General features: G+C 37.2%; 1 protein-coding gene and 1 long non-coding RNA gene across 3 annotated transcripts in view; one reads left to right on the top strand and one right to left on the bottom strand.

Moving 5' to 3' along the window:
- PRSS12 (serine protease 12) overlaps positions 1-27,370 on the bottom strand; it is a 49,386-nt gene extending 22,016 nt beyond the window's left edge. Inside the window, exons 1-4 of the mRNA XM_058192707.1 lie at positions 26,872-27,370; positions 18,869-19,007; positions 15,388-15,566; positions 12,247-12,397 (exon numbers count right to left, since the gene is read on the bottom strand). Coding sequence (XP_058048690.1) covers positions 12,247-12,397; positions 15,388-15,566; positions 18,869-19,007; positions 26,872-27,280 — 878 coding nt within the window. The 5' untranslated portion in view covers positions 27,281-27,370. The remainder of the gene's footprint in view (positions 1-12,246; positions 12,398-15,387; positions 15,567-18,868; positions 19,008-26,871) is intronic.
- LOC131202978 (uncharacterized) lies at positions 6-21,596 on the top strand. Of its 2 annotated transcripts, XR_009156269.1 has the most exons (5): positions 6-858; positions 1,157-1,249; positions 19,850-19,916; positions 20,508-20,754; positions 21,043-21,596. It is a non-coding gene; the product is annotated as an uncharacterized LOC131202978 (long non-coding RNA). The 2 variants fall into 2 exon arrangements; XR_009156268.1 differs by having other exon boundaries at positions 20,508-21,596.
- Positions 27,371-27,949: the final 579 nt, after the last annotated feature.

Raw genomic sequence — 27,949 nt, 5'->3', positions numbered from 1 at the left:
TGTCCAAACATAATAAACAGAGGAAAACTGATGGCAAGACAACCACTCTGCAATTTAACTGTGTAAATGATCTATACTACTTGTGCAAATCCTACCATTCAAAATGATACTAAGGCCACATACATCAATGAAGAGACTTTCTGCTGATTTTCTGTAGCCTTTTAAGTAAATATATTTCGTTTGGGAAATAGAATATACAATCCTTAAACTAGAGAACCTGTTATTTTTTATTTAAATGAACTATAGGAATTTAGCACCCACCCCCGCTCCTAGAAGAATGAAATATTTTAGAAAATATTTAAAAAGGCAGAATATATTTCCCTGGATGAGAAATGGAGAAACATGTTTTAAAGACAAAGCAGCTTCCTGACTACCCCCCCCCCACCTTTGTCAATGGGCCATTAAAGCCTCAGCCAAGCTCACTCACTCCCCCCACCTTTGTCAATGGGTCAGAGGTAGAAACTCATTCTCCCCACCTTTGTCAATGGGCCATCATCAACTGCAACATAATAGGACCCATCTAGCAACAGAAACTCACCACATGACACCTGGGAAGATTACAACAGCCAGCAAGGCTAGCTAAGACCCCCCCACCCCCTGGGAGTCTGACAGCCAATCAGGGTACTCTTCTTGTGCCCCAGGAAATTCAAAGCTCAGAAAAAGCATAAAGCTAGGGAGTGCACAGGATCTCATCCCCTTTTTTCTGTTTAGGAACTCAAGCCATGTGATCCTGACCACCATTAAACCATCTTTCCAAGCACCCTCCATGTTTCCAGTGTCTTTGTCCCCACTTGGAACTGAACCCAGATGGATATTTCTTCCAACAGAACATATTAAAATAGTCTAGGAGAGAAAAATGTAAGTTCAATTGCTATTTGTTTTCAAAATGCAATAAACTGGTACAAGAGACGGGGGGGGGGGGAACCCTCAAGAGAAAATATAAATATAAGTAGAAGGAAGGAGGAGTAAAATTTGAAACAAGAGCCCCTTTTGGATACAAAGCCAGACAGTTATAGTATATACGATTGAAAAATGCAGGTTTACATTTAAAATGATTTATGCATCCTGGTTTATTTTCAACATATTTTCCCAAGATAAATCTCAGTCTCCTCCATGACTAATATTTTTTTTTTAAAAAAAACATTTCTTTGTCTAGAGCAGAGTGAATTATAACTGAATCTTATAATCAGAATGGCTGCCGGCTATGAAGAAACAGAACCAGTGAAACAGAAATAAATTATAGACTAGGGTAAGAAAGGACTGTTTTTCCTATGATAGTTACTTATAAATAATATTTAAAAGTCTCTTGACAATTGACCAAGAAGAAATGATAGAAGCATGGGCTACTGTTTTAGAACATGATTTCTTTAAGAAATCAATCAATGCAGTAATATTTGTCTTTTTTTGTCACCCAAGACATCATCAGGAATAAATGGCCTTTATCAGCAAAGAGATAAATTGGCATTCGGACACACATATGAGGGACATGCCCCAGCAAGGAACATTGTGGGCATTCAACTGCCTGTTGCTGAGGTACATACTTACTGGTCACTCAGGCAGTCAACTATGTTTTCACGCTATGTTCCACCTTAGAACCATCTTCCCACGAACCGTAGCCCTCTGCCCCTGTGCTCAGCAATTCATTCAACTGATTAAAATTTCAATTTAGCAGAGAAAAATGTGACCTTGAAGAAATAGACGGTGGACTAGATTTTGGTTTACAGAAGGTGATTCTACAAGCTTGTTCTGTTTCACATTGTGTTCTGTGCAAATCTCCACATGCAATACTAGTCACCAGCCAATTCTTATGGCTGTCTAATTGGTTTTAAGTCTAATCATGAAAAATGGAATTATCATTTAAACTTGTTAGAACTATATAAATGGTTCTATGCGTACAGTTTTAATAGCTATAGGGCTTGGGGGGTTAATAATGTAACACCCCTCCTGCGTAGTCTGCACTGGCTCCCGGTGGTCTTCCGGGTTCACTTCAAGGTACTTGTTATCACCTTTAAAACGCTCCATGACCTAGGGCCGGGATATTTACGGGACCGCCTACTGCCACCATTAGCCTCTCACCGACCAGTGCGCTCTCACAGAGAGGGCCTCCTCCGGATACCGTCAGCTAAACAATGTCGGCTGGCGACCTCTAGGGGGAGGGCCTTCTCTGTGGGTGCCCCTACCCTCTGGAACGAGCTCCCTCTGGGGCTTCGTCAGCTCCCCGATCTCAGGTCTTTCCGCCGCGAGCTGAAGACGTTACTATTTCGAAGAGCAGGACTAGCTTGAACGTAGTTTTTAAATTGGGATTTTTAAAAAAAGGGGTTTAAATGAGGTTTTAAAATTTATACTTATAGTTTTAGGGCATCAATTGAATTTAACTGTCTATTCTTTTAGCTGTTTATATGTATTATATGTTTTCTGTTGTTTTTTGGCTGTGAACCGCCCTGGGTCCTTCGGGAGATGGGCGGTATACAAATATAATAAATAAATAAATAAATAAATAAATAAATAAATAAATAAATAAATAAATAAATAAATAAATAAATAATCATCAGGAGAATGGCAAGTAGATAGTAAAATATAATCCTTTCCTTTTTGTCAATTATTATTGTTCTCCTATGGTGCTATTTATACCATTGTTATTTTTTCAATACAAAGAGCAATCTAGTGAGTCTGGATTGCTTCAAGACTAAGAACTGCAAAAATCAAATGGCAGCAAAAAGTCACAAAAACATTCATTCTTTGTTGCCGTCCACTGGAGGTTTGGATTTCTGTCACTCTATTCTATTCACTGTTGAAGCTACTAAGGTGGGGGGGATTAAACTTTTTTCCATACATACACAGATTCACAAAAGCATAAATATACATTAAATGATTATATATCAAATGCAAATTCATGTTTAATACTGTATCCATTTTTTGCCCCAGCTATGTTCTTTGAACTAGTTACCAAGAAGCTTTCTTGGGGTTTGGAAGAGATTATTATACATGAGGGATGCTATTTAAAACTAGAAATGTCTCTCCATTCATACTTTTCATTTCTAATTTATACACTTTTCTAAAATACATTTTGTAACATTAATATCATTCACATCACTGAATTTTAAGCAAGCACAATTCATAATAAAACATTTTAAAAAGAATGTTCCTAATCCCTTGATAATCTTTTTATTCATTACCCAGTAAGTAAAAGAGGAACAGACCAAAAATGGCAAGGAAATAAATTGTTTTGCAAAAGAGTTATTATATTGCAAGGAATTATATGAAAAGATCTCTTATAGCTATATTTAGGCTTACAATGCTGAGACTGCATTTCAAATCCCTGGAGGTTAGGAATTCAAATAAAATAAGACTTTATTTGAAGTCTTGAACTGGCACTTCATGTTCTCTGTTTGTGAATCCTGGAAAGCATATTGGATAGTAATACCAAAGACAATCTATGACAAGCAGGAAGGTTATTGCCAAGAGGTTTTAGTTTACAATCTGCAGATGGATTAACTGAGAAGAGCCACATAGCTAAGTTATCTCTTTCTCACGTCATCCCATGCCCAGCTACTATATCTCTTATCTCTCCTTTCTTGGTAGATTTCAGTTCTTAGAAAATGAGTCTATTTGCCAAAGCATCTTTCTATGCTTTTTTACATTACAGCTTTGCATATTTTTATTAAAATGAGTAATAATATGAGTTTATGGCAAATGGAACTTCTTTTCAACTTATGGAATTCAACTTTTGAAACTGCAAATTTAAGTTGCAATTCAAATTACAGTTTGCAATTGGGATCAAAAAGATACTTGTATTCCATACAAGTGCTTGCATCCATACTGAGCTTGCATTTCACACCTAGATTCTACGAGAGATCCATTCACAGCACTGAAACCACTCCTAGTCTCATCCAATATTTGGAGTAACATACTGAGCAGCAAATTAAGAAGAAAGGCTTAGAAAGGAGATTCAGAAACTTCACTGATTTAACGAAAGCTCATAGCCCAGTCTACGACATTCTGTTTGGACATAAGCTTGGGTTGAAATCCACAGAATTGAAGAGTTTGAAATACTTAATTTTGGTTCTCATGAGATATGAATATTATAAATGCAAGGAGGAGTAGCGTACATTTTTTGAATGCACACACACTAAGATTACTGCAAAGGAAACACCTAGACCAATTTAGTTAAACACACTGAGCATCCATTATTCAATCTGTGTTTTCTTTTTAACATTATTTGCATGTCTGTTTCCAATAGGCCAAAATAGTAGCTATATATATATATTTGTTTATAACCAGTTAGCTGAATATTTTAGAAAGCCAGTTTGATGTAGTGTTAAGCCACTAGGCTAGAAACCAGAAAAACATGACTTTCAGTTCTGCCTCAGAATCACCACCCCCCTTCCTATATTGCTCATCACTGATTTTAGCCTGAGACAAGCTGATTATGCAAAGAACTGAAATAGAAGCTGATCCTGCAAGCCGAAACAAATTAAAAAGACAAAAACTCTTACCAGTATGCCCACACTTCCTACACCCCTAAGGGGCAACTACAAAATCCATATGTATAACAAAAAGAGCACTTACAGGTGCTCTTTTAAATAAGAATTACAATGTTTCCTCTAGAAGCACCAGTCACACATGCACACAGATACACACACACCTCTCCTCCACACATTTACCATAAAGGGCTCAATATCCTATAAAAACTTGACTGATGTACCATCTAATTGCTGCCACCAAGAACAAACCTCTTTGTTGTGCGGAAATAAACAGATCAACCTTCTTTCTACAGCAGCCTGCCTTTCTCCCAGTTCTGAGAAAGGGACCTGGAAAATTCTTTTTAACTCACTACTAAATTCAAGAATGATTCAAATATTTCCTCTTGCAGGTCTACAAAGCAGCTTCCACTAAAAACAATACTTATTATTTCAATACAAAGAGCAATCTAGTGAGTCTGGATTGCTTCAAGACTAAGAACTGCAAAAATCAAATGGCAGCAAAAAGTCACAAAAACATTCATTCTTTGTTGCCGTCCACTGGAGGTTTGGATTTCTGTCACTCTATTCTATTCACTGTTGAAGCTACTAAGGTGGGGGGGATTAAACTTTTTTCCATACATACACAGATTCACAAAAGCATAAATATACATTAAATGATTATATATCAAATGCAAATTCATGTTTAATACTGTATCCATTTTTTGCCCCAGCTATGTTCTTTGAACTAGTTACCAAGAAGCTTTCTTGGGGTTTGGAAGAGATTATTATACATGAGGGATGCTATTTAAAACTAGAAATGTCTCTCCATTCATACTTTTCATTTCTAATTTATACACTTTTCTAAAATACATTTTGTAACATTAATATCATTCACATCACTGAATTTTTAAGCAAGCACAATTCATAATAAAACATTTTAAAAAATGTTCCTAATCCCTTGATAATCTTTTTATTCATTACCCAGTAAGTAAAAGAGGAACAGACCAAAAATGGCAAGTAGATAGTAAAATATAATCCTTTCCTTTTTGTCAATTATTATTGTTCTCCTATGGTGCTATTTATACCATTGTTATTTTTTCAATACAAAGAGCAATCTAGTGAGTCTGGATTGCTTCAAGACTAAGAACTGCAAAAATCAAATGGCAGCAAAAAGTCACAAAAACATTCATTCTTTGTTGCCGTCCACTGGAGGTTTGGATTTCTGTCACTCTATTCTATTCACTGTTGAAGCTACTAAGGTGGGGGGGATTAAACTTTTTTCCATACATACACAGATTCACAAAAGCATAAATATACATTAAATGATTATATATCAAATGCAAATTCATGTTTAATACTGTATCCATTTTTTGCCCCAGCTATGTTCTTTGAACTAGTTACCAAGAAGCTTTCTTGGGGTTTGGAAGAGATTATTATACATGAGGGATGCTATTTAAAACTAGAAATGTCTCTCCATTCATACTTTTCATTTCTAATTTATACACTTTTCTAAAATACATTTTGTAACATTAATATCATTCACATCACTGAATTTTTAAGCAAGCACAATTCATAATAAAACATTTTAAAAAAAATGTTCCTAATCCCTTGATAATCTTTTTATTCATTACCCAGTAAGTAAAAGAGGAACAGACCAAAAATGGCAAGGAAATAAATTGTTTTGCAAAAGAGTTATTATATTGCAAGGAATTATATGAAAAGATCTCTTATAGCTATATTTAGGCTTACAATGCTGAGACTGCATTTCAAATCCCTGGAGGTTAGGAATTCAAATAAAATAAGACTTTATTTGAAGTCTTGAACTGGCACTTCATGTTCTCTGTTTGTGAATCCTGGAAAGCATATTGGATAGTAATACCAAAGACAATCTATGACAAGCAGGAAGGTTATTGCCAAGAGGTTTTAGTTTACAATCTGCAGATGGATTAACTGAGAAGAGCCACATAGCTAAGTTATCTCTTTCTCACGTCATCCCATGCCCAGCTACTATATCTCTTATCTCTCCTTTCTTGGTAGATTTCAGTTCTTAGAAAATGAGTCTATTTGCCAAAGCATCTTTCTATGCTTTTTTACATTACAGCTTTGCATATTTTTTTATTAAAAATGAGTAATAATATGAGTTTAAGGCAAATGGAACTTCTTTTCAACTTATGGAATTCAACTTTTGAAACTGCAAATTTAAGTTGCAATTCAAATTACAGTTTGCAATTGGGATCAAAAAGATACTTGTATTCCATACAAGTGCTTGCATCCATACTGAGCTTGCATTTCACACCTAGATTCTACGAGAGATCCATTCACAGCACTGAAACCACTCCTAGTCTCATCCAATATTTGGAGTAACATACTGAGCAGCAAATTAAGAAGAAAGGCTTAGAAAGGAGATTCAGAAACTTCACTGATTTAACGAAAGCTCATAGCCCAGTCTACGACATTCTGTTTGGACATAAGCTTGGGTTGAAATCCACAGAATTGAAGAGTTTGAAATACTTAATTTTGGTTCTCATGAGATATGAATATTATAAATGCAAGGAGGAGTAGCGTACATTTTTTGAATGCACACACACTAAGATTACTGCAAAGGAAACACCTAGACCAATTTAGTTAAACACACTGAGCATCCATTATTCAATCTGTGTTTTCTTTTTAACATTATTTGCATGTCTGTTTCCAATAGGCCAAAATAGTAGCTATATATATATATATATATATGCTATATAGCTATATTTAGGCTTACAATGCTGAGACTGCATTTCAAATCCCTGGAGGTTAGGAATTCAAATAAAATAAGACTTTATTTGAAGTCTTGAACTGGCACTTCATGTTCTCTGTTTGTGAATCCTGGAAAGCATATTGGATAGTAATACCAAAGACAATCTATGACAAGCAGGAAGGTTATTGCCAAGAGGTTTTAGTTTACAATCTGCAGATGGATTAACTGAGAAGAGCCACATAGCTAAGTTATCTCTTTCTCACGTCATCCCATGCCCAGCTACTATATCTCTTATCTCTCCTTTCTTGGTAGATTTCAGTTCTTAGAAAATGAGTCTATTTGCCAAAGCATCTTTCTATGCTTTTTTACATTACAGCTTTGCATATTTTTTTATTAAAAATGAGTAATAATATGAGTTTAAGGCAAATGGAACTTCTTTTCAACTTATGGAATTCAACTTTTGAAACTGCAAATTTAAGTTGCAATTCAAATTACAGTTTGCAATTGGGATCAAAAAGATACTTGTATTCCATACAAGTGCTTGCATCCATACTGAGCTTGCATTTCACACCTAGATTCTACGAGAGATCCATTCACAGCACTGAAACCACTCCTAGTCTCATCCAATATTTGGAGTAACATACTGAGCAGCAAATTAAGAAGAAAGGCTTAGAAAGGAGATTCAGAAACTTCACTGATTTAACGAAAGCTCATAGCCCAGTCTACGACATTCTGTTTGGACATAAGCTTGGGTTGAAATCCACAGAATTGAAGAGTTTGAAATACTTAATTTTGGTTCTCATGAGATATGAATATTATAAATGCAAGGAGGAGTAGCGTACATTTTTTGAATGCACACACACTAAGATTACTGCAAAGGAAACACCTAGACCAATTTAGTTAAACACACTGAGCATCCATTATTCAATCTGTGTTTTCTTTTTAACATTATTTGCATGTCTGTTTCCAATAGGCCAAAATAGTAGCTATATATATATTTGTTTATAACCAGTTAGCTGAATATTTTAGAAAGCCAGTTTGATGTAGTGTTAAGCCACTAGGCTAGAAACCAGAAAAACATGACTTTCAGTTCTGCCTCAGAATCACCACCCCCCTTCCTATATTGCTCATCACTGATTTTAGCCTGAGACAAGCTGATTATGCAAAGAACTGAAATAGAAGCTGATCCTGCAAGCCGAAACAAATTAAAAAGACAAAAACTCTTACCAGTATGCCCACACTTCCTACACTCCTAAGGGGCAACTACAAAATCCATATGTATAACAAAAAGAGCACTTACAGGTGCTCTTTTAAATAAGAATTACAATGTTTCCTCTAGAAGCACCAGTCACACATGCACACAGATACACACACACCTCTCCTCCACACATTTACCATAAAGGGCTCAATATCCTATAAAAACTTGACTGATGTACCATCTAATTGCTGCCACCAAGAACAAACCTCTTTGTTGTGCGGAAATAAACAGATCAACCTTCTTTCTACAGCAGCCTGCCTTTCTCCCAGTTCTGAGAAAGGGACCTGGAAAATTCTTTTTAACTCACTACTAAATTCAAGAATGATTCAAAGCCCCACTCCCTAACACAGTGGTTCCCAACCTTTTCTTGTTTGAGGCACAACCTTTTCTTGTTTGAGGCACCCTTGGAAAGCCTTTCAAAAGTTCCCGGCACCCTTATAAGGAAATAGATATTTAAAATCTCCGTAGCTCAAAAGTTCCCGGCACCCTCAAAAGATCTCACGGCACCCCTTAGTGCCGCGGCACACTGGTTGGGAACCACTGCCCTAACATGTAAATATTTCCTCTTGCAGGTCTACAAAGCAGCTTCCACTAAAAACAATACTTATTATTACCAATACTCGAGATTAGTACAGAGACTCCACAACTATCAGACAGAACAGAAAGAAAAAATTTTACATCAACATTCTCCAACTGTTTTGGGAAACAGTGAAACTAGAACTAGTTTTCCAGTGAGGCCCATCAGTGTCTGTTTTGCTTTTCAAAACTGATCAAATTTACTGTACACATTTTGATGTTAATGCCACTAATATTTCCTATACTGTATGAAGACAATACTATTTTCAGGTGTGGCCTTTCCATAAACTGATTTGTTTTAATTAAATCTTAAGTTAATTACTTTTATACTGGTATTTTTACTCTTCAACTGCTGGCTTGCAATTTCAAATACAAATTTAGATTAGACCATCTAAATAACGCTGTCAGGTCTTCATAAACCAAGACCCTTAATTAGACAAGTGGGACAAGGGTCATGAGGTAAGGCAGACATCTACAAAAATGTATTCAGATTGCTAGCTAAAACTCATTCAAGAAAAATGTATACTAGCAGGAAATAATTTATCAGTTCAGGACCTATAAAATATGTGATGGAATAAATCTTAGTAACTTTATCCACCAGGGGCATCCTAAGTATTTGATTGGTAAAAAGATGATTTCCTGTTACCTCAACAATTTGTGTTAACTGAATGGGTCATATATTAGCTCAGGGGTGTCCAACTTGTGATGACACATTGTCGTCACATGACATATTGCAACTTTTTCCCCTTTGCTAAAATGAGGATGGGATGGCCAGTGCGTGATGCATCCAGCCTGCAGGCCGTGAGTTTGACACCCCTGTATTAGTTGATAAGAATAGAAGAAACTTTTAAAATTAAAGGAATGGACATAATTTAGGTGCTGGCTGAATCCAAACTGATACATCTGCTGAAAGAATTTTAGGATTAATTTGAAGTTTAACCATGCTTGAAATCTTGCTGAGTGAGATTAACTGTCTCTGAAAGACATAATTAGAACTGTGCTCTTTTCTTTTCCTTATCATCTATCTCTTGCTCTTTCACCCATTTTGATGTTTCTGCTGCAAAGAGAAGAGGGGGAGTGTGTATATTTATATACTCATGTGTTTCCATGTGAGTATGTAGTGTGAAAATAAGATCTCAGGACTATTCAATGATGTAATCATATTTGACTTATGTAAGTATAGCATTACACATATGTTTATTTCTACTTTCTTTATTGTGCAGCTCTAGTAGCATACTTAGGAATGGAATTCTTGTACCAGTCTGTGCCTGATAATGACTAATTGGTTGAAGAGTTCATGGCTTGAGAAGAGGAATGATTCAAAGATACATTCTACCATGCCCCTTTAGCTCTCCCTTCTTCCATTGTCAGCTTCTGGAGCAGCAGTTAGCTCAAGCCTTCTGTGTTTCCTTTCTAGTAGTGATTTCACACTATGAAGGGAAACCTCCATCTACCTTTATGATGATCTTGCTTCTTTATCAGTGTAAAGCAATTTTCTCTGTATTTGGGACTTTTTGCTAATGGACATGCATGTTCAAGCTATCTATGATGAACATCCTATATGGGAACTATGTGACCTTGGAACGCTTGCTCTGACTTGTCTGAGTGCAAGAACTAAGTGACTCACTATAACATGCTATGAAATGATCATTTGGATCTTTTCCAGATTTAGAGGAGGAGAGACTTTTCCACAATGTGTCACATATTTAAATGAGAATGATGATTTGTACATTGGGGTAGGAATGTTCTTGTCAAGTAATTTTTATTTGGTCAATGATCAGCACAGTAAACAAAGAACGTTAATTTTATAAATTATGTATCTTATTTTATACGTAATTAATTTGAATAGCCAGTTATTCAATCTTCTGTCCTGAACCTTTTTCTTCATAGTGCAGCTTCTGGCAGAGTTGTGGCGGGGGAGGGGGGAGAGAGAGGCAGGCAGGAAAGGACACTGACAGAGAGAGGTAAATCTACATTTTTATTCAGGAGGAGGAAATATCTGGATTGGTCAACTCTCTGTTGGCAGGATAAAAGATCTGGACATTGTGCAGGACTTTATATCTGTGTTTATATTCGGTTGAGTTGGGGGGGGCAATCTTTTGTTTTTGGTTTGTTCTTCCTTTTTTGAAAATTAGCTTCCAGTAAATTCAGCCTCAGCTTCCTTTGGGACAAATACAAGTCACAAGGAGCTTCTGAACTTCCCTGGTTCTAATATGAATGCCTCCAGATCTACTGAGATTATAACAAGCTTGGGTTTTTTAAAGCAATGATCTCATAAATTTGGAGAGCACCACTTGGAGAAGAATGACCTATGGACACTTATGGATACTTATGTAACAAAGATGATGTTCATGGTCCAATAACTATTTAAAAACCATCAACAAACCAAATGGATTATATACTGGTATATTCAATAATAAACAATAAAATGGTTCCCATTTGAACACTTTATGTTACAAGAAAGAAGAAAGCAAAGTTCTTTTTCACTTAAGCATTTCCCAAACACTGGCCCATTTCTAAAACTGTGTTTCTGAAGCTGTGGTATATGTATCAAGTATACAAATCTGGCCAAAGTGGGTTTGCCTTTCTTCCTCAAATCAGGCAGAAAATCCACAACAGAAAGAGAGAGGAACAAAGAGGAAGTGCAGAGCCACCAGTCTCCCACTAAGGGTGTTTTGCTAAGGGGACTAATTATCTTGGGATGGGGAAAAAGTTTCTCAAAACCAAAATAAAATACCTAACATAGCATTTTACAATAGTCAATTCTCTCTATCGTTATTTGAATGCAGTTATTGATTTGGGTATATGGAAAACTATTTTCAAAGTGGCAAATAACACTTGAGCTCGAATTAGCTTTAATTCAAAATAGTGTCATCAATATTACTGCCCTTTTTATTACTTTAAACATATTGTAACTAATAAAAACCATAACAAAATGTCTGAAAAGGTATATGCATCCTTCTAAAGAAAAAAAAATGCCTTGTGTGTCTATTTTTGGGAAAACAGATTATTTAACAAAGTGAGAGTTAAGATATGGAAGACTAAGAACCAATCCTCCAAAATTTTCAGGAAGTTTATTTTTAAAAATAATATTATTGGATTTCAAAACTGATTAGATCTATTCCATGAAGGAAAACAAGTATTTTGAAGTTTCTTAAACATTTTGGGTGCTTTTAGTTTTTCGAATGAAAATAACATATCTAGTACAAACTAACCCAAAGCCAAGCTGCCTGCAGACTACCTCAGCATCAGCATCATCCCACTGGTCATCACAGATGGTTCCCCATTGGCCAGCATGGTAGACTTCAACTCTTCCTTCATAAGCGCTCCTCCCATCCACCAGCCGGATTGGAATAAAATCAGAGGCTGAACATGAAAACATGAAGAGAAAAATCAGTTTTCATTACCAAATCATGGAACAGAATAGAAAAAAGTGTTATTAATTAATTAATTAATATATTTCTTTTCTCAATCTAATAATTAGATTAGGGAGCGCTAATGGCGAGTGGTTAAAATGCAGTATTTTAGGCAAACTCTGCCCAGAGCCTAGAGTTCAGTCCTAATGGGGTTCAAGGTTGACTCAGCCTTCCATCCTTCCAAGGTCAGTAAAATGAAGACCCAGATTGTTGGTGGCATACATTGTAAACTGCCCAGAGAGTGCTATAAAGCACTTTGGGACGGTATGTAAGTCTAAGTACTATTGCTATTACTGCAATGATCCTAGTTTCTGGCCGTACTGATCGCATCTTAAATAAAATTTTCTTGCCCAGACAAGCTTACCTAGCTGTGTTCAATGCTGGCCAAGAATTAGAATGCAAATGGATTGGGAAGTGCAATACGTAGTGTTCCCAGTTGCCATGGCCAATGACAAGCCCAATAAATGGAGAGGGAAAGGTTGGATTAAAATATATACAAGAACATTGTAATTTAGGCATTAGTAATACTGCCATGTTCCAAACTACTTTCATGCAATTCCCTCTCCTCACATGCAAGCTGCTCTAATCTCTAATGGGACCCTGTTTTAATATGATGGAATTCCTTGCTAGCTACATCTGAGAATAAGCAAGATTTTAAGATAGCTAACAAGTTGGAAAAAAACAGCTGAATAAACTTGTCTACAGGGCTCTATGTATCTTTCACTCTAGCCCTCCTCAAGTGACCTTTTAATGCCACTCTATTAAAGGAGTCCTCTTAAAAAGAACAATGAAGCCTTTTTGAAATATGTTTTTCTAGTTCTAGACACACATAAAAGGAGCTTTTTTAAAAAGAGCCTTTGTAGCATTGTTTTATTAAAAAGGAAAGGAATACAAGCAAAGCCATAACATTCCTAATCTCTGTGCAGTTTCTGTACAAAAATATGATTTAAGCATGAGGGTAATGAAAATTCGAACTGGATATTTTAAATATTAACAATCAACTAGCAGACAAAACATGCTCCATTTGGGAGCTAGGAAGAAGCATGGCATGCACTTTTTTGAAAGGTGACAAATTACCACACCAACAAGTATTTTTGGCCTACACAAATACATACCATATTACATGCCTTGACTATCAAGGCATCACTCTCAAATGATAGGCATGCCTTTCTAGCAACTGCTCAGGGAAACATGAGCTCATACTTTAATCAGCTTCACAAGAATTCCACCTTCTATTGAATAATAGTGAGTAAATTCAGAATGGGAAATCCTACTTCTTTGTATGTTCTGGGTTTGTTTCTAACAGATCCCATAGAATTCTAATTTGAACTTCTTTCCTTTAGATACCAAAAAAGAAAAACCGGTAGTAATCAAAATTTGTTTTTCTTAGTGAAATTCATGGGTAATTAGGAGGCTCATTGTGATCTATACTGAATAACTGAACCTAAGCAATGTCAACTAGTGAGACATTTTTCCTCTAACATGTCATGATAAAAATGTGAAGGAGGAATGTAGGCAATCAAATAAGTTGTTGATGGACAAAAAGTGAAAAGCACCAACATCTGCACAACAGGAAGATGAGTTTTTCAGTAACAATAAAAATAAAGTACAAAATTCTCCAGACGGGGAAAATATTAAAAGTAAATAACACACAAAACATAAAGCCCATTATTTTTTAATAGAGTGGACATTCAAAATCAAACTGAATACTGAAGTATAAAAATTACTGGGAGAGGAAGCCTGCCTTGAATTTCAAAAACAAGAGCACTCCCAACGAAAATGTTCTTATTTCTTAACCTTTTGCATAAATCCAATGGGAAGTCTTCAAAACCAATCTGAAGGAGAAATTTCAGGCAGCAGATAATTTTTTTTAAAGAGAAAAGAAAGAGATGAGGCAAGAGACAGTAATTCTCAATTCACTGCTCTTGGAATACAATTCACAGACAAGGTAAGAATTTTGTACAACTCTCTTTTTGATCCCAGAACCACTGTTTATATCACTGTAGCAGAACTGTGTTTTAGCATGGAGTGCCTGTCGACCGGGATGAAATGCTCCCGGTTTGGACTGGATCGCCTGATCTGGTAGTGATGGCGGTGGGTGGTTCGGAGAACCAGTAGCAAAAATCCCTGCCTCCCCCCCAATGCCTAGCTGAGCTGTGCGATCATCAGAGGTTTTTTTTTTTTCCTTTTAAAAGCAAAAGCCGAAAAAAGGCTTTTAAAAGTAAAAAAAAAGCCTCTGATGATCACACAGCTCAGCTGGGTGCTAGCCAAAAAATGGGGGGGGGAGTCCGTTTTTCCTCCCAGCAGGTTCTGCTAGGCCAACCAAAAAACAGGGGGGGGGGAATCCGTTTTCCTCCCAGAGAAAGCCTGCTGAGAGGGAAAATGTTGTGTGTGTGGGAGGGTTCGTTTTTGAGAGAGAAAGAAAGGAGGGAGGGAGGGAGGAAGGAAGGAAGGAAGGAAGGAAGGAAGGAAGGAAGGAAGGAAGGAAGGAGAGGAAGGAAGGAGTACAAACTTGGCACTAGACGCAGCTTCAGAAGATAATCAAGGGCTGGAAGGGACCTAGAGGTCATCTAGTCCAACCCTGCTCCAGCAGGACATTGCTAGTGAGTTTGTCTTTTGATCCCCAGTCACGCCCACCCAGTCACATGACCCTCCCAACAAGCCACACCCACAGAACCGGTAGTAAAAAAAATTAGATTTCACCCATATTGTCGATGGTATCATTCTGAATTAACTTATTTTAGACTTTCTTGGTGTGGCATTCCCCAAAATTCCGTAATTATTAACCCCAAAATATCTAGAGGGCACCATACTCAAGAAGACTGACTTAATAATTTTATTATCAATAGTTTTCTACTATGTAATCCTCCATCACATCTTCTTGTATGACACTGCTGTTTGCGAGGTGTAAGACTAAATGATGTTTCTTTTTTCTTTTACCATGGGAAAAGCTGCATGTGACAGCAGCTGCCATATTCTGGGGACACATTCGACCTTGCCAAATAGTTTTTTCACACAGCATGATGTTTTCTTCATTGCCATGGCAATACACATTGCTCCAGTGTACAGGAACAAGGCCTGGTCCAGAAAATAGGATGTGTCTTGCTGTACCTCTCTGCCTATGGAAAGAACAACAAATATAGATAATGAAGAAGAAAGCCAAGATAATTACAAACTATGTTATTATTTGATTCCATGCTAAATATGACATGTTTTTCCCTGATCCACAAATTATCAGAGAAACATCAAGTAGCTATGGGACCAATGCAAAAGTGCAAGATTAAAGTGCAACTAAATTGTTTTCAAAATTTCACCAAATAGTAATTTCTTTAGTGAGCTCCAAAACTGTTTGGTGAAGACCACTATGAAAACCACTGACAGCTGAGAAGACAATCAAATGTATTACTGAACAAACAAATCCAGAATTCTCGCTCAAGGCACAAATGATTAGACTCAAATTATCCTACTTTGGACACATTATGTGAAGACCTAGCTCTCTGGAGTAGGTTCTAATGCAGGGAAAGATGGAAGAAAAGAGATATCACCATCAGCAAGGTGGATAGATCCAGTGACAATCTACAACTAATTGCTTTAGAGCTGAGGTGATGCAGTAGTTAGAGTGCAGCACTGCAGGCTACTTCGGCTGACTGCTAGCAGCAGTTTGGCAGTTCAAATCTTACCAGCTCAAGGTTGACTCAGCCTTCCATCCTTCCGAGGTGGGTAAAATGAGGACCCAAATTGTTGGGGGCAATATGCTGACTCTGTAAACTACTTAGAGAGGACTGTAAAGTACTGTAAAGTGGTATAAGTCTAAGTGCTGCTGCTATTGCTATTTAGAGAATTATAAAAGAGCAGTGAACCTATCCTCATAACATACTGTAAATACAAGCATCTGCCTATTACATCCAGCAGTTGTATACTTTTCAAAACTTGCTTTTTGATAAGCATCTTTAACAATAGAATAACAGTGCTTATCTTTTTTTTAATTCATATTTTAGCGTTAAGTAATTATCTAAACATTTAAATAGTAGAATTATTCAAAAATGATGCTAGCTAAATATATAAATATAAAAACTATGAGGAAAAAATAATTAATTTGCGACATAATTTAGGAAGGCTTTAAAACATTCATAAGTTAAATTAACAAGATGGTGTAACAAAACTGTTACAGTTTAGGTGGATGACAGTAGCTAAATTTCAGTAACAGGAAGTATCTTCATAGAGATTAGATCTGGGCTGAACTTGGCAAGTATTGACCCATTCCATTTAAACAACAGTCCTTAAGAAGCATATTTTGTTTAATGTCCCGTGAGATTTTTTGTTCTATTTCAGTTCAAAGATTCATAATGCACTTTGGTCTTAAGTTTTCTTGTTCTCAAAGCACTGGACTTCTTGATTAAAACAGACATTCTCATTGAAGATAAGGCAAGAATTAGCGTTATTCTTGAGATAACCAGTTTAGCTCTATAAGACACAAGCTATTCAAGATAGTAAAGGAAAAATTACAGAACTGTGTTTATACTATTTTGCCTTATTTTATCTCTGACTAGTAATATGAATTAAAATGGGATCTATATATGAGCAGTCTTACTTATTTACTAAATTACAAAATTCTTACCTGGGAATCATACCCATGCAGAAAATGGCAAGTATATATTACTGTACTTCATATAGAACAACATATTTAACTTCATGTGTGTGGACGAAAAAAATATTCTGTTGAAGATTAATTTGTACAGGATTCATGCTATTTCTTAAATAGAAATTTGCACATGTGGAAAATTAGCCAGGCATGCAAGATTGCATCTTTTCCCTAACCCCTAAGATCCAGATAAACATTTCAATATTTTTGCTTTAAGCATAATCTATTTTAAAGGGAACTAAAATCACTAAAAGCAATGTAGATAATATGAAAAAGAAATGCTAGCATGAAGATCCAGAAAAAAGGAAGGATATTTACAAAGATCTGAATATAATTCAAGCATTTGTTTCATCAAAATGCAGAATTCCTTGTCATTCAGTCCCAGGTCATCTCAAAGCTGGACTATTGTAATGGGCTCTACATGGAGCTACCCTTAAAGAGCATTCGGAAGCTACACCTGGTGCAGAGTGCAGCAGCGTGGGTAGTTTTGGAGCCCCAAAAATGGCCCTTATAATACTACTGCTCATGCTGATTGGTTACCAGTCTGCTTCCTGATGCAATTCAAAATCTTGATGAAAACCTTTAAAACTCTTCAAGGCATGGGTCCAGGTTATTTGTGGGACCATCTCACTCCACTGGGATTGGCCTGTACCACATGTGCTGGGAGAGGAGACATGGTGCGGGTCCTGTCAGCCTGATTATTCTCACTGTCAGGGTCCAGGAGGAGGGTCTTCTCTGCTGTTGCTCCTGCCATCGGGAATATCTTGCCCTCCGATATGATGTTGTCTCCAACCCTCCTATACTTTTGTAAGAGCCTAAAGATGTAGCTTGGGGCCCCAGTGGAGAAACAGCACAATGGAGGTGGTTGATTCAGTAATAAAAAGATCCCACTCCCCCACATTCTGCCTCCACCCTCCCCATGTGTCTTTGGTTTTAATGTTTGATTTTAACTTTTTATATTTTAACTTAGATGTAACTGTAAGCTGCCCAGGGTTACCCTATAGTAACATGGACAGACAATAAATTTAATTAATTAATTAATGTTGAACTTCATATATGACCAGGTTTCTATTGAATTCATTATAGCAGGAAAGTTACAATATTGTACTTTCTATAGAATAACCACAGAAATAGTCTGTATCCTGGATTTCACTGTATCAAATCAATACCTCTCTGTAAATCTTACCAGAACTGGGCTCCAAAAATCTGGAATACCATTTGATGAAAACAAATAGATACAGAAAATGCTAATTTTCTACTTTCATCTAGATAAATATTCCCTTGCCAAGAAGCAAAGTTTATGGCACATATATAAATCTTCAGGATTAAAATTTAAGCAGTTTATCCCCTTTACCAAAGAAAAAGAAAAGACGATTAAAAACTATAAAGCAAGCTTGCAATCATACTCATTTTCTTTAGTAAAACTGCACAGGCTAACCCTAACTAAATAAAGGTAACACCTGTTCAAATTAACATTCTGTTTCTGAAGAAATACTAAATCACATTTTAACCTTTCTTTTTAACAATAGTATATAGCATATTATTTTGTTATAAGTACAGTAATAATTACTTTTAATGAATCAATGTAATATTAGTCACTAGCATTCTAGAAAAGAAGTAATCCATTTATCCATTAATCCATTTATCTAAAATAATAATGCAAGCTATATTTCAGGCACTGTAATAGATGAGAAATTTGGAAGTAACTGCCACTGTATTTACGAATGATGTGAAAAACTTCCAAGAATAATGTTATTTAGTCAACATTAATTTACTTACCCAAGTTCAAGTTGTTGACATATCACTGAAGCATCAGCATTATCCCAGTGGTCACTGCAGATTGCTCCCCATATTCCATTTAGATATATTTCAACTGTGCCTTCAAACTCATTTCTGCCACCTTTAAGTCTTACTGATCCTGTTTATTTTTGTCAAAAAAAGGTAAATTTATTTCAGGGATTATATAATGGTAATGTAATCATTACAAACTACAAAGAAAAAATTATGCCACATTTTCCATTAGAAAGTAATAGCTTCTGTGTGACATTTATTTTTGGAGTGATCTAAAAGAGGCATGTTGAACCAAGGTATATAAACAATATAAGCCATTCCCTCGCTCTAGAATGGCTTTTGTCACTTTTTGATATGGTCAAAATAGGTTCCTTTTCTGGTCCAGTGGTTTGTCATTAGAACTGCTTGAGTATCAAAGGTCAATCAGTTAAATTCATCAAGATTCTTCTAGTCCAGAGGTGTCAAACTGGTGGCCCATGGGCCAGATGAGTGACGCACAGGCCATGCACAGGCCATGCCCCCCCCAGTTCCGCGAAGACAAAAAAAGTCGCAATAAGTCACATGACATGATTCAGTCGAGTTTGACACCCACGTTCTAGTCCACTTCAAAAAAGCACTTTTAACATTTCCTTGTCAAGCCATTGGAATGATACAATCACTTATGGTATGTTTTATAATCAATCTATCCAATAAAAATATTTTAATACAACTGGAGTTAATGTGTTCACTATGGACAGATTTTTTTTCAAATTTGGGGAGCAGTTACAAAGTTAGTACCACATCATTGTTGTAGCCACTACCAAAAAGATGATTATTATTATGAAACTTGCCTATTCCACAAATGAATACCAAGATGAGTAGGTCAATCAAATAATACCAATTTATCAGAAAGCAAACTGATGACACTCCTATAATGATTACCTTCTAGACTCAAAATTTCCTCTTTATTTCTTTCATTCTTTTGAGCAGATGGATATATTTCTAAGAATATAGCACAGAGCAAAAACTCCAGAAGCAGCCTAAAATACAGATGATGGTAAAGACTGGTATTTTTCATTATTATATGTCAATTTCTATTTTTTGTTCATTTAGCAGAACCTTTTAGAAAGGTAAAGTCAGCTGCAGGAAATAGCTGAGACTGCCAAGGAGAGTTCTAAGATTACAAACATCTGACAGGCACAAACTACTATTCCTAGCGAATGGATTTACTTCCTAAAAGCTCAAAACATTCATTACAGACACTTACACATAAAACAGCATAACAAAATTATAAGAGAGAATAATACAATTATTAAAAGTCTTGTGGAATAAAAATATTATATAGTTTTTCCATAAGTTAAGTTAACCACATTGAAATATGGATTTATCGCAGAAAATGCATTGTTTATAATCTTGCTACTTTATTGCTTCTGTTAGCTAGACTAAAGTTCAGAAGACTGTAGCCTAGGGATTTCAAGTAGTAATGGAGTTATCTTGATGGCATTTCTCCCTAGTCCCTGTCTAGTAATTGTTCTGATTAAGGCATACAGGCAAAGAAATAACAACTTCATAAAATTATTCCTTTCTTATAAACATTTTAAAAGTCTGACTGTGTATGATTACTTTGCCTCTCATTTGTTTCCTTTAGATTTCAAAGAATTAGAAAACAGTTTACAAAACTTTTTCAATGACTCAACATTATACATAACAGAGATACGAGCAAAACAATGTATTTATTCATGTCTGACTACAAGCAATCACTTTATTCAGATCATGTGAATTTATGGAATTTTTAAATTCTTGGAATGAAGCAAACAAGTGCTTAACAATGGAAGATTTATATTACTGAATAAACAATTGTCAAATATGGAAAGCTCCAAATACAGTACATTCAAGTAAGAAGTTCTTAATATTTCAGTCTGACATTGTGGGATATTTTCTAAATTAACATTTTTAATTTGTGTTTTTAAATATTCTTTTCTTGTCAAGATTTTTTCAACATAGGCCAGTCTCATTTGGAATGGGCATAACTATTATTTTTCAGAATATTGTATGGCAGATAGAATATGAATACCTCATCTTTAGAAGTTTTAGCTTTATATATCACTTATCAATGCTAAAAATGATCAGAATGAACTGAGAAAAAGGCTGAAGACATTTAGCTCTCTCTCTTTTTATGATAGCTACAACCTGGACACATATAATTGGCTAATATCATGGCCCAGGACTTAAGACTATGACTCTGAAGAAGCTGCTCCAACTGAACAAATGAAATGTCAGACTCAGGAGACGCAAAGTCAGCAGTCAAACTGGCTGATCAAACACAAGCACTTATTAGAACAATTGAACTAGTCAGATTATGATGTATGGGTTCCAAGCTCTCCTGCAAATACAGTGGAGAAGGAGAGCATAAGCAAAGATGCTTGGTGCTGCTCCTTGCCAAGCGAGGAAGTAAATCTATGGCTGGTGATAGCCTGCTTTAAGAGGCAGCCCCGACTCATGTTCCTCAATTGGATTTTCTGATTTCCTGTTCTGGTGTGTTATTTCTGTGAATCATGCTCATGAAACTCTGACCTTGGATTGGCTAAGAAACCTGAGTTATCTCTCTGAATTTTGGCATGGATTTTGACTATTTTTCTGTGGGCTTTTGTTGACAGCAAAACCACCCAGGCGAGCTTTCTTTCCAAGAAACTTTACATTTCTTCCCTTTTCTCTTATTTGCTCAGCTTTGATTAAATTGTTTTCCTCACCTAGCAACTGTGTGTGAGAGTATGAGATCTGAAATGGGACAACTACAGTTTATGTGAGTTATGGTTTTCATTAAGACCTTCCTACCCTTGTGCCATCATAATTGGCACCAATAGAATTATTTTTTTATATCTAAAATGTCAAGTATTTTTGGGGAGGTCTTATTATTTTGGGGCACGTGGAACAAGATGGGGCTCCTCTTGCCGTCTTACCTGATTTCCAGCTCTGCATTTAAATATTTTCAGGGAGGGCTTATTTTCAGGGGGAGGCTTATTTTAGAACATGCGCTGAAAAGCCCGATTAGGCTTATTATAAGGGGATGTCTTATTTTCAGGGAAACAGGGGACAAATATGATAAAGTTGCAACACAAAAAATTCCAGACTGCTTTATTCTAGCCCTTAGGCTTTGCTTGTACAATGAAGATTTAGAGATTATTTTAGGTCATTAGATTAAACTGATTTAACAAGTTCCTAACTATGCAAACAAGAAATTTCAGAACACTTTTTACTACATTCCCTTCCTGACTATGTAAAGAATGTAAGTATACCATATGCAATTGTACATTCTATTCACAACAGATAATTTGTGGATAATATCATCCCTTATTATTCATCTAATATCATCCCTTCAGTTATTCATCTAACTGAAAGTTATCAATAATAATAGTAATAATATTAAGAATAATAATAATAATAATAATAATATATTATTATTATTATTATTATTATTATTAATAATATTATATTAATAATAATAAGAATAATAAGAATAAGAATCCTTATCAAAATGTTAATTACTTTTCAGTTGATTTTCAGCTTTATTTTCTCTTTTCAAATATATAGTTGTGGCAAAATGAGTTTTAAAATATACTCAATTTTACAGTTGTGTGCTGGACTTGAAGAGGAAAAGGTACTTCATGAAAGGCATGAATTTTGCCTTGACTGCAAATTCTTACACACAAAATGACTTTTAGCTGGGATAGCTGCATGTTCCTTACATAAGATACAGAATGGTACATTCACAGCCCTGCCTGTTGCAATTTACACTTGCCTTCAACTCTTTAAAGGAATTGCACCTTTGTAAATAGCGCAAAGCATACTTCTAGGTGTACAACCATTTCAAAGCAAAGAATCTATATATAATACATTGACATGATTTATAAACATCAGATTTCAGAAGGATCAATGAAATTGCTTAGTGAAATACTTATCACACTGATCAAAATTCTATATTAGATCATACATTTGCTTATATTCACAGTATCACCGGAGCATAAGAGACCATTTAACACTAGCATTTTGATTTTCTGATCCACTCATTCCTATTTTCACGTTGATACTTTCTTTCAAAATATTAAATGTTTTGCAGACTGCTTCTACAGTTTATTTCCCAGAAGCTACCATTTCTTTGAACTCAGTAGTGATCATGTCTAAGCCAGGAACATCTCTCTTGTCTGTGAGAATGGTTTCAAATGTATAGTTTCTGTTTTCCAAAGACCAAAAAAAAAAAAGTCTGCAGAGGAGAGAGGATAACAAGAAAATCTAGGTTCTTAATCATGGAAGCTGACTGAGTGATATTGCTCGACCCAGCCTACCTCATTGGATTGTGGTGATTGAAAAAAAAGGTAGAAAATATCATGAAAAAAATCAAAGGAAGCCCAGTGAAAATCCTACTTAGGTCTGACAGAGTTTTTACTTATCTGATTAATATTCAGACAAAATGGGAAAAAAACATGAAAAACAAAATGAAGAGGAACAAAATGGATGGGAGGAAGCTGAACTAGCTTAGGAGAGAAATGACTTCTGCTTCAGTTTTGCTTCAGCAGAATATTGGAATAAGGAGTTGTGTTTGTGGAAAGAAATTGCTACAGAAGTTACTTCAAGTAACCATTGAAGCTTCTATATATCTGATTTGCATGCGCCTTTCTCTGGACTGCACCCAAACTGAAACTTGAAGTGACTGAGAACTAATTCATGCAGTATATATATTCAGCCTTGCAATAAGAGCTCCTTTGGATCAACCCCAAATAGAAGCATCTGATGCCTTCTGTTACCTTTTGGAGAGGCTCTTATTACACTTTCCGATGAAAGCTGGAAGGGGAATTCAGACTAGCATAAATGAGATTTATTCTGTTAACACTTAAGTGTCAAGTGTTCTGGATAAGGCAAGATGAGATACTATGTATAGGAAAGAGAAGATGTACAAGAAGAAACCTGCAGCCGGTTCTGATATTTTTTAAGTATCCTGAAACCACTGGTGTTTATTTATGACATAGCTATTGACTCCCTCTAGAATGAAAACATCAGAATTACTACACATTCATTCTTCTAAATCTCCAAGTATTGCACATTTCAATTATACCCTTATTTTAAATGGCATCTTCATAGTGTTCACAGGTCATACTTTTGTTGATCAATGAGATTTCTTTGAAATCACAACACATAGACGGTCTCGACCATAATTTCAAGTTGGAAAGCATCCTTTCCAAGGTAAAACAATAAAGACAAGATATAAATCCAGAAAACTAGAAAACCCCAAAAGCTTGACATTCAGGCAAACCAGCCCTCAGTAGACACATAGTGATAAACCCACATTTACATACCTCTCAGAAGAGAGGGGAGAAAGCCAAAAAGAAAACAACACATCCTTTCCAGTAGTCAACACTCAGAAAAGTAGGGATTAACACCAGATAAACAAGCAGAAAACAATACCCTAATCAAGGAATTACCAAGGAGAAAACCACATCCCTACCAAAACTGGCAAGGCAAGCTACTGTGAATAAACAGAGTAAACTCCATGCTAATTAGCACTGATAGTTACCTAATTGGATAGGTCTGCAAGCAAACAAGAAGCTCAGAAAGCACCAAGGACACCGCAGTTTAACACTGAGCTAAATGTATTCTCTTTTATTGGAAATGTGTTTGTAAAATATCAAGAGATTATAAGACCAATAACCCTACATTTACTTATGATGTACAAGGGACTTACAGGTTTACATCAAAATGCATATGGAGACGTACTTTTCTTCAACCCTGTAAAGAATGAAATGGTCAGCTTTATTAAAAATAATTGAGATCGCACTGAACACAATTCAGCTGACAAAATGTAGAGTTAGTCTATTTGTGTTGAACTCTAAATGCTTAAAGAACTGACTTTATATGGCAACAGATCAGCAGCTGACCATAATAACTAAAACCAAATCACTGTTGTCCCTCCTGTTCACTCATCTTCCCTCTGGTATCTTATTGTACCAGAAGCAATAAATAAACAAGCCTCAACAAGCAATAATTTTAGGGTTTTTTGGTGCTGTTGCAAGACCAAATGAAACCAGATGCTGCCAAGAAGAGGATGGGGGAATAAGCAAATAGTCACTTACATCTTTCAGATGTTGCGTGGAACCTCATATAAAAGTCTCAATCTGGAATGGGCTTTTTAATCAACCAAGTGCTGATAAGGACGTAGGAGGCAAATCTACAGTGTGGCAAATGACATAAGTGGGCACAACTAGACATCTGGATCTTGAGCAGAAGGGATCTAACAAACCTGCTGGCCAAAGGAAGAAAGATTTTGGGGTTCTCCAAAATTACTTTTTACTCCATCCCAGGCTTTGTAGTTTAAAAAACATGGTTCAAGCTGTGAAATTTTAAACAGATCTACATTGCATCCCATAATCTTTGGAAGAATTGGATTCAAACAAGATACATACTAGGCAATTAAATACTTTTTAAAAATGTGTCCCCCAATTCTAGTGACTGAATGTTACTGGAGCAACTGGAAGGGGGGAGGAAGGGTGTTGGTCACACTACCAGATGTGTATCTTCTTCCACTACGCAGGAACCAATCAGTTCTCCATTCTCTAGTTTGCATCTTGTGGCATGTTGTAAAGGTTCACAATCTAGCAGCCTTTCTGAAGGAAAGCAAGACTGATTCTAATCATTTCCCTGGACAGAGAGTTACTTGATAGGGAGAGGAAATTTGTATGTGTATCCAAATAACTAAACTGTATAGCCTTATTCTGCGAACACTTAAGTTTGAAATGTTCCATTGAAACTTATATACACAAACTTTATACACAAACTCACAAATGTGCACACATGCAAGTGGCAGTGAACTATAAAATAGTAAACCACTGACATATGAAACAGACAAAATGTTATTCATACTTTACCAAAATACATGATCACAAGCAAACACTGCCTGTAATAGTCAAGTATTATAAAGCAGAGGCCAATTCTACAGATACTGTAAAGCAAGTTACAAATATCTCTCACTATTTCCAATCTGGCTGGGAAAACTGTGGGTTATAGTTAAACATTATTTGACAGGCCATAGTTTCTCCGTCCGTGATGTACATAATTAATCAGCACAAAGGAAATTTCAGAGTCTATGAACAGAGCTTTGTATCTTTATATTCACTCATTAGCCAACATACACATGACAGCCAGCGAGATTAAACCGAATCACATTTATATTCACATTCATACAGGAAATAAGAAAAAAAAAATTACAGTGAAGGAATTACTGTCCTAACCTGGAAATCTTTCCTTAAAGTTTAAATTATTCTAACCCAAGTGTTCAGCAATGCGGACACAGGCAACTATTCTTGCACTATTAAAACTGCAAGCAAGCACGATTCTGCTCCTGATAAAACTCATAATCCTGCAACGTTTTACAGATGAAAAGAAGGACATTCCTATGGACTATTGCAGCAAATGTCTGTTTTCACCTCACTGATCAGAGGGGCTTTAAAACAGTCATGTACACTAGACTAGAGCAGGGATCTCCAACCTTGGCAACTTTAAGCCTGGAGGACTTCAACTCCCAGAATACCCCAGCCTTGGCAAAGCTTTGCTGGCTGGGGAATTCTGGGAGTTGAAGTTCTCCAGGCTTAAAATTGCCAAGGTTGGAGACCCCTGGACTAGAGGGTGTCCTCATTTACAGGTAAGTTTGCCTCTGCGTGATTTCTCTTGCTTCGTTTATTTCTAACTTGAATTTTTTTTATAAAGTCTGCAGAATTAATTGCAAGCGTTAATTTTAGACGCGCTAACCCGATGGGCATGGCTCACGGCGCACGCTTTCGAGTAAAATCCATTCAGTAAAATATATCAGGGACAAAGTAGAGGTGGGAGCGTGTGAAATATCGCTTCGCCCGAGCTTCCCTTCGGCGCCCGGACACGTGTGGGCAAGAGCAGTTCACACTAACGCGTTGACACCCGTCCGATCCCGGCAAGAAATGACAGCTGGTGCGGAGATCCCGCCTCACCTTGTCTGCAGTCACAGTAGCCCCAGTCAACCCTGCCGCGGTTGTTTCGGTAGAAGCACCAGGGCCTGCTCCTGCTGTCCGGATTTCTGCAAAAGTTGTGCTGCCCGCGCAGCTCTTTGCCCTGCGGCATCCGGTCCAGGAAAGTGGGCACCTCCACCCAGGGCAAACACCCCGCGCCGAACTCCGTCACGTTGACGAAGCGGCCGCCGTTTCTAGGGCAGCCGCCCCCGCCGGCGGGTTGGTGAGGGTGGAAAGGCGGGGAGCGCGGCGGCGGCGCTGGTCTCGGACCCCGAGAGGCAGCCGACAAATAAGGCGGAGAAGCGGAGCGGCTGGCCGCGGAGCTGCCGGCTTCAGGAAGTGGCCCGAGAAACAGAAGCGCCGCGCCCAGAAAGAGACGGGGGAAAGACATGCTGCCAGCCGCGCGCAGTTTGCCCCATCGCCCCTCAGCTGCGGAGCCCGGCCGGGAAGGCGGAGGGCGGAGCCGCGCGCGGCGGCCGCCAAACCTTTCCCACCTCCCGCCGGGTGAACGCTCAGCTTCCCGCCCCCGGTCTCGCTCCCCCCTCCACACCCTCTCGCTCGCACATCCCTCGCCGCCCCACGCCCTCCGCCCCTCTTTTGACTCTGGCTTTTTCGCTGCAGCCGAAAAAGAGGTCGCAATTTACTTTCAGCTCACGGAGGTCTCCATCCTAAGGCGGCTGCGTTTGAGGGGGCGTAAGTAGCGCTTCCCCCATTCACCCAGGCTTCGCGCCTGCCAAGCTGACCCCCCCCTCAATTCGGCGGGGGAGAGGGGGTTACTTTTCATTCAGATTTTCCGGATTGCTTTAGGACTAAGCTAAATGAACTGTGGGCGAGCCTATCCGGTGAGCTCGGCTTACATTTTTGCTGCCTTTCTCCCCCGCTCTTTCTATTCTCTTTCGCAGCCGCTCAGGACCGGTAGAAATTCAGTTGGCGGAGCTCTGTTTCTCTGTAACCGCTTTTTGCGCGCAGGGGGGGAAAAAAACAAAAAACACCACACATTCGCCCGTATCGGGGAAACTGGCATCCTAACCTGTTAGCCCAGCCACCCTTTCTCTTAAAA

This window comes from Ahaetulla prasina, chromosome 8, assembly GCF_028640845.1.
Source record: "Ahaetulla prasina isolate Xishuangbanna chromosome 8, ASM2864084v1, whole genome shotgun sequence".
Classification (NCBI taxonomy): domain Eukaryota; kingdom Metazoa; phylum Chordata; class Lepidosauria; order Squamata; family Colubridae; genus Ahaetulla; species Ahaetulla prasina.
The sequence above is the reverse complement of the archived record's forward strand: the minus strand, read 5'-3'. Positions and strand labels throughout refer to the sequence as shown.